General features: G+C 42.1%; 1 protein-coding gene across 1 annotated transcript; it reads right to left on the bottom strand.

The window, feature by feature from the left end:
* Positions 1-6384: 6384 nt before the first annotated feature.
* LOC144130322 (uncharacterized) lies at positions 6385-7904 on the bottom strand. Its single transcript, XM_077664260.1, has one exon. The coding sequence runs from the start codon at positions 7876-7878 to the stop codon at positions 6385-6387; it is 1494 nt and encodes a 497-aa protein (XP_077520386.1). The 5' UTR covers positions 7879-7904.
* Positions 7905-8145: the final 241 nt, after the last annotated feature.

The following is an 8145-nucleotide window of genomic DNA, read 5'->3' as shown; positions in this document are numbered from 1 at the left end:
CTTAATTGCAACTAGACGCCTAACTTTAATAGTTAAAAAGTTCGTTATTGGATGATTCCACGAGACATCAAACTAAATATTTCAAATTTTTAATTTTCTCGAATATTTTTTTAAAATATGCATAGTTTGTTCACTAGCCCAACAGGAAATTTTCTTTTTTTAAAATGCTAATATTTGAGCTGAAAAGTTTAAAATAAAATAAACGCCGTCCTGGCAAAGGCGGTGTTTTCAAGCACAGCTCAATTTCGCAAAGTTGCAATGACGTAAGCACCGAGATAAGAAAGCAATGTTGTATTTATGGCGCTAAATGTACAGGTGAGAAGGAATATGTTGGCTTGTTTCTGCCATTTTGAGGAAGTTGTCGCTTACTAAAAAAAAAATTGAAAACTACAAGTCTCAAGCAAGGCTACTTTTAAGAATTTTTTCTCTACAAATATACAGCACATCTGCAAATTTGCAGATTCGATGAGCATCGAGGTGCTAAAAAAGTGTACCGACTTTCATTTTTTTATATTACAGGGAAGGGCAAGAAGTATTGCCCTAGTTCTAGATTTTTTGGCTATAATATTGTTTTTAAAAGTCAATGGAAAAACCTGTCTTCAGTTTTTTGAAAACTCCTGAAACAAATCTCTAGAAGGAGGTTAAAAAGAATACAACAGAATGTATTGCATTATTTTGTTTCTGACAATGATGTCCAAGCACAAACATACAGCTTTTTGAGCATCCGCACAAGTGCCTAATTGAGGGCGCGGAAGCAGCAAACGCGCCCTCCGCTGCTCTAAATTACCCCAAATCCCAAGATCGAAACATTTTCTATCAAGGCAGAGCATATCTACTTACTCTTTGTGGACAAACACCGATCTGTGACTTAAGCAGGATTCAGTAGCACTGCTATCGTCGTGTGCGCGTAACACTTGGCATTAGGCGCTCCGGCCGATGCTCAAATTGGTACATTTTTTAGCTTGGATGTCATTTTTAGAAACAAAATAATACAACATGTTCTGTCATATTCTTCTCCGCCTCCTTCGAGAGACTGGTTTCAGCAGTTATAATAAAAATTGGAGATGTTTTTGAACGCACTATTTTATTCAAAAATGTCGGATTTAGGGCAATACCGCTTGAACTCTCCTGTATTATATAAAAATTAGTCAGCAGACTTTTATAGCACCTGATGCTTCTCCATTGTGCAAATTTGAAGATCTGTTTTAAATTTTCACAGGAAAAAATCTTGAAAATTGCCACATTTTTCTAGTAAGCGACAACTTCTTCACAATGGCGGAAATAAGCCTGACATACTCTTCCCAACCTGTACTTTTATCACGCAAAGTGTATTCATCATGGCTTTCATATTTTTGATTGCTATATCTTGCAAATTCGCGAAATTGGGCTCTGTGTAAGAACGATGCCTCTGCCATGACGTCATTTAAAGTTTTTTCTCCTGAAATATTTGCCTTTTCATGAAACTAAATTAACTCTTGGCCTGCTGATTATTGTGTGCACAATGCATAACTTAGTCAAGAATATTTTAAAAATTCAAATATTTAGGCAGTTTGATCACTCGTGGAATCACTCTATTAAAAATTAGTGAAACCTGCTGTCTACTCAAGTCGATTCACTAGTATTCTTGTTCATGCAACACTGGTAATACTGTGTTGAAAATGCATTATTTTACCTAAAAAACTATTTTTTATAACTAATCAATCTTCCATGAAGCACCTTATATATCAGAAAAGAATAACAGGATTTAATCCATGACATCTCGGCTGGAGGAACAGCCTTTTTCAAGTGTACTACAGAAATCGAAGCACACACCACAGTACACTCGAAAAAGGCTGCGTCTGCCAAAATGTCGCGAATTAAATCCTATTATGATTTCAATTTCTGCTGCATTTTCTTGCTTTGATCAATTGATCAAAGAGTTCCAAAGAAATCACCCTTGATATATATATATATATATATATATATATATATATATATATATATATATATATATATATATATATATATATATATATATATATATTTCTGGCAGCTGATTTGGTCGATACAATATAAAATCACCAAAAGTTGAAGAAACATAACAGGGTTTAATTCACGACGTTTCGGCTGGATGACCAGCCTTTCTCGAGTGTAGTACAGCGTTTGAAACACGCAGTTTTTATAGAGCGTGCGCGAGGTACAAAGTTTACAAGTTTACAGCAAAGCACGAGTTCAAAACACTAGGGGAAGGAGGGAAGAGACCAGGAAGAACATTTTTTTTAACAATTGGTGATTTTTTGCTGATTTTATACTATATATATATATATATATATATATATATATATATATATATATATATATATATATATATATATATATATATATATATATATATATGCCTCTAACGCCTACAGACAATAACATTTACCTAGTGTTGGATGAGGGATTTGTATAAACCATATAAAATCTCAAGACAGTTTCAGTGTGTCAATCATTGTTAGCAAGAAAGAACTAAGGGGGTAGGGCTTCTGTGCTGAAGGGAGTATTCTGTTCCCCTATTCTTCGTAAGATATTTTGATGTATAGTGCATATCTTGCAGTGCTTATGTACAGTACTCACGGATTGAAATAGGACATTCGGAGCGCTAGCCTTGCAGTGCCACGCAGGCATGTGGTAAACCACAGGCCTGCTCATTGGCTACTGGAAGGAACAATTCTGCTTTGTAGATGTTCTCCCTCTCGCGCCATACCACAATGCACCACCTTGGTTCCATGAGCGTCTACGGGCGGCGCTCCATGAAGCGACGGCCACGCGCTCCGAATGTCCTATTTCAATCCGTGAGTACTGTACGTTAGGGCTTGTGTGCAATAAATCAATGTAATAATTTGTATTTCCTTCTGTTATTCCTTAAAATTCTCGGATACAAATTTCTGAAACTGATTTTGAAGTGCTAAAACAACGTTGATCAAAATGTCATACAGTGAAGATAACACACACATTTCCAGACGTTGATAAGTTGATGGGTGGCAATTATACTTTCTTCATACTTCAGTCTTTGAGACAACGTTGAACAGTTGTCGGAGGACTGTTGATAGGGTGTTGGTAGACATTTTAATAAGTTGTTGATGGGAAGCATATTGCCACACTGCTCACATTCTGCGAGCGCCGCCATGCGGCCGAAGGGCATAGCTGGGCTCGTGTAGAAGCGCAGAGGACGACGTTCCCGCTCGGATGCGCGCGGCTGGTCTTCTTGGCCTTCGGATTAAAAGCCCCTTTTTGTTTCGCCCTACGTTTCTCGGCGACAATATAAAAACTTGATAAGAGGTTGCCAGGAAGTTTAAAGACTCTATGTACCTGAGTGTTTTGCATAACGGTGGCCAATAGTTGGAAGACCTCTCATAGGGTGGGTAGACGTTTTTGGTAAGTGGTCCAGTTCAGTTTAGTTTTATTCCTAAAGGCCCCCATTTCAGGGGGTGTTACATAAGGGGTGGGATTACATTTGTAGTGAGGAAAACAAACAGCGATGGTAATTTAACATTGAAGGTGATCTGTTACGCTTTCTTGAAAAGCAGATGTTGAAGCGATGGCGACGATGTCATGAGGTAGGCCGTTCCAGTCCGTGGCGGCTCGAAGAAATAACGAAGCTGAAAACGTAGTAGTGCGTGATAGTGGGCGGGCAACTTGAAGGGGATGACTGGTGCGGTGAGATATGCGTGATGCGGCGGCGATATACGGTGCTTGATTGAGAGAAGAATAAAAGAATTTGTGATAAAGGGTGAGGCTAGCAATGCGACGACGAAAAGAGAGGGGTGGCAGTCCGGATGTAGCTTTCAAGGATGAAACAGTGACGTCATATGAGTATGAGGAATGAATGAATTGGGCAGCACGATTCTGCACAGCTTCCAATGCGGTGATTAGATATGCTTGTTGTGGGCTCCAGATGGGGGATGCATATTCTAATTTGGGTCTTATAAGTGATTTATACGCGAGCAATTTAACATTTGGTGGGGCAAGACGAAGGTGACGTTTTAGAAAACCGAGTGTTTTGTTTGATGCTGAAATGATGTTACCAATGTGAACCTGCCATGATAGATTAGAAGAGAGGGTGACTCCTAGATATTTATATGATTGTACTTGCTCAATCTGTGTGTTAGAAATTGAATAATGAAAGAGATATGGATTGTGACGACGAGTGAAGGACATGAGTTTACATTTAGTAGGATTGAGGGACATTAGCCAGTTATCACACCAATTTAGTACGTTGTTAAGCTCTGTCTGAAGAGTGTATTGATCGTGACAGTTATTAATGGTGCGGTAAACAACACAATCATCTGCGAAAATTCGAATACTACAGGAAACATGCAGGGGCAAGTCGTTAATGTATATTAAGAATAGGAGGGGACCGAGGACAGAACCTTGTGGGACCCCTGAAGTAACCGGGAGAGATGTAGACAGATGGCCGTTAAGATAGACTGACTGAGAACGGTTAGTTAGGAATTCTTCAATCCATTTGAGAGTATTAGGGGGTAGGTTCAGCTTTGAGAGCTTTAGTAATAGCCAGCGGTGGGGAACCTTGTCAAAAGCTTTGGCGAAATCAAGAAAGAGGGTGTCTGTCTGCATATTACGGTCTAGATTAGTGTGCAAGTCGTGAAGGAAAAGCGCTAGTTGGGTTTCGCAAGAGAGGCCCTTACGAAACCCATGCTGTGAGGGGTGAAAGAAATGGTTTCGGTCCAATAAGTTTACGATTTGTGAGTAGATGACATGTTCCATGATTTTACAAGGCACACTAGTCAATAAAATGGGGCGGTAATTCAAGGGCGAGTCTCTGTTACCTGATTTGTAGACTGGAACGACCTTCCCCGTTTTCCAATCAAGAGGCAAAATTCCTGAGGAGAATGACTGTGAGAAAATGAGACATAAATATGATGCACAAATTGATTCCACGTTTTTCAATAGTTTTGGATTAATCAGGTCCATACCAGCTGATGATGAAAGTTTCATATTACGAATTATGGATGAAATGCCTTCTTCGACGAACGTGACTGCCGGCATGGGGGTTTCTAAGTGAAAGGGTGGTAATTGTGAAAGTGCGTTGGGTTCGGTAGTGAACACAGATGTGAATGCATGGTTAAATATTTCTGCGCAATCATGGTCAGTCACTGCTTCATGTGAATCATTCGTCAGTTTAATATCGGGAGGATGTGTTGGGTTTAAAACTTGCCAAAATTGCTTGGGGTTTCTTATAAGTTTGGTAAGTCATTGTGATAAAATGAGTACTTGGCGTTACGAACAGAAAGTAGGTATGATTTTTCGGCCTCGAAGTATTTTCCCCATGCGGCAGGCGTGTCGTTTCGTTTGGCGGTACGAAACAGTCGTTTCTTTTTGTTTTCGAGTCGTTTTAAGTGCTGGGTAAACCATGGTTTATTGCGATTAGTATGAAAGGTAATCCTTGGTACGAACATATTAGTGAGATGATTTAATTTGTTCTTGAATATCAGCCAGTTTTCATGAATTGAGCGAGTGTGAAATGCGGATACGTATTCAGGAAAAAAGGTGTTAAGTTCTTCAGTTATTGCATTATAGTTACCCTTATCGTAGAGGTGTATCGTTTTATCGGATGTCTGTTTTTGAGTCGAGGTAAATGAGAATAAAGCGTGCATGACTTTGTGATCGCTGATTTCAGGAAGGTAACTGATGGATGATACATTCTCGGGGCTGCTTGTTAGTATCAGGTCGAGTGTGTTTGCTGATTCTCGTGAGAAACGGGTTGGTTGGGAAATTAATTGAGTGAGGTTAAAATTTAAACAGACATCGATAAAGTTCTTCGCCTCTGCATGACACGTTATTGTGGAACTAGCTATGTTCTGCCAATCAATATCCGGGTAGTTAAAATCACCAAAAAGAAGAATACGGGCATTTGGATATGTGAAAACGAGTTTGTGAAGGATGTTGTTCAGATGACGTGGGAAGTCTGGACTAGTCTGGGGGGGGGGGGGGGGGGGGGGCCTGTAGCAAACGCCAAGCAGAACTGTTACGGGGGGAGCGCTACAGATGAGCCATATGGCTTCAATGTCGGATGCGACGTCAACAACAGAGCATGATATGCCTCGATGAATGGCAACCAGAAAACCGCCCCCCCCCCCCCCCCCCCCGTTTGCTTTTCCGATCGTTTCGATACACTTCGAAGTTGGGTAAATCGGCCAAAATTTTCGCATCCGTTACGTCACTATTTAGCCAAGTTTCTGTTAGTATTAGTATGTTGCTTCCGGATGACGACATGATGTTTGATATGGGTTCGCGCTTTGGAAGAAGACTACGGATGTTAGTGAATATTATCGAAAACGAGAGAACATTGTGTGGTGGAGCGGGTCGAGGATTTGTTAAAGTTTTGTGACGGGGCAATTGCTATGCTATTTCCTTAACGGTTTGGGATGATGCGTCAAATACATAGCGTTTTGAGCCGATGTGCAGGGTTTTGAAGCGCAAGGAATACTTGTTAGAATTGGCTTTGGCAAGCACTAGTAACTGTTTACGCGCGTGTCGAACGGTGCGGGAAAAGTCCTCTCCAATACTGTAGTTTGTGTGTTTTAATTTACGGCCATTTGATAACAGTGCGTCTTTGGTTTTATGAGATAGAAATTTTACGATTACGGGACGAGTTCGGTCGGCTGAATGATTTCCGAGGCGATGCGCTCTTTCAATGTCGTTAGGTTCCAGGGTTATATCAAGATTATTGCGGCAAACATCAATGACTAGTTTTTCTGACTCAGCCCACGTTTCAGCGCTAGCAGGGTCAGGGATGCCATAGAAAATGAGGTTATTCCGACGTGATTGGTTTTCCGCGTCATCCAGGCGTGTTTCTAGTTCTTCAATCTTTTTAGCTTGGTTGATTGTGGCTGACTGCATTATTTCAATATCGTTTCTGAGGTGAAGAAGTGTTTGGTAATGCGCTTCGAGATCGGCCATTCGTTTGTCTAGGCTTGCTATGGTTTGATCTGTTGTGTTCAGCTGTGTTTTGAGGCCCTGTATTTCCGTAATCAACAGGGTCTGTCCCGCGTTTAGCTTCTGTAGTTCAGCGAGTACAGCAGCGTTTCCCTCAGGACCAGGGTTAGTCTCAACGTCACCTGATAGCATGAGCAAGGAATGAATTACGTGAGCACACTCAACGGCAATGGCGACACAGCAGTGCGGGCTCGGAAACTGCACCAAAATATAATTACTGGATTTTTTAGCGAAGAGGGCATACGATGTACTGACCTGCATCGCAAAGGTAAGCGGATTAGGTGGCTGCGCTGTGGTGCAGTCACCGAGCCCACGAAGCGGTGTCAGCGGGTGAAGCTCTTTTATACATGTTGGCATTGTTGTTGATGTCGATGTGGCCACCCATGGTACTGTGATTTCCGGTGTGTGCAGCTCCTCTGGCGGCACATCCAGTAGGGACGAGCACTCGTCGGGCGGTAGATGGCAGGAGCCCGGGTCATCCCCAGTGTACGGCAGTGCGCACACCGATGACGCCCCCGTAGACAGGCCTCCCAGGGACGGCAGCAGCAGGCTCGCAAATGCGAGGACGGTCGTCTGCATCGCAAAGGTAAGCGGATTAGGTGGCTGCGCTGTGGTGCAGTCACCGAGCCCACGAAGCGGTGTCAGCGGGTGAAGCTCTTTTATACATGTTGGCATTGTTGCTGATGTCGATGTGGCCATCCATGGTACTGTGATTTCCGGTGTGTGCAGCTCCTCTGGCGGCACATCCAGTAGGGACGAGCACTCGTCGGGCGGTAGATTGCAGGAGCCCGGGTCATCCCCAGTGTACGGCAGTGCGCACACCGATGACGCCCCCGTAGACAGGCCTGCCAGGGACGGCAGCAGCAGGCTGGCAAATGCGAGGACGGTCGTCTGCATCGCAAAGGTAAGCGGATTAGGTGGCTGCGCTGTGGTGCAGTCACCGAGTATGTATAAACTGTCGATAAGGGGATGATAGGAACTAGAAATTCTTTCTACGTACTGGAGTGTTTTGGATAACGGTGGTCAATTGTCGGCAGACTGTTGATAGGTTGTTAATATAAAGTATAACCCCATTTAAAAGACTTTTTGTTCAATGTTCATAGATTATATTAACGTTTGTCTTAGACTTTCTAAAGAACGTTACTAAAATTTTTTGTAAGGGTA

This window comes from Amblyomma americanum, chromosome 4 (genome assembly GCF_052857255.1).
Source record: "Amblyomma americanum isolate KBUSLIRL-KWMA chromosome 4, ASM5285725v1, whole genome shotgun sequence".
In the NCBI taxonomy this organism is placed as follows: domain Eukaryota; kingdom Metazoa; phylum Arthropoda; class Arachnida; order Ixodida; family Ixodidae; genus Amblyomma; species Amblyomma americanum.
The sequence above is the reverse complement of the archived record's forward strand: the minus strand, read 5'-3'. Positions and strand labels throughout refer to the sequence as shown.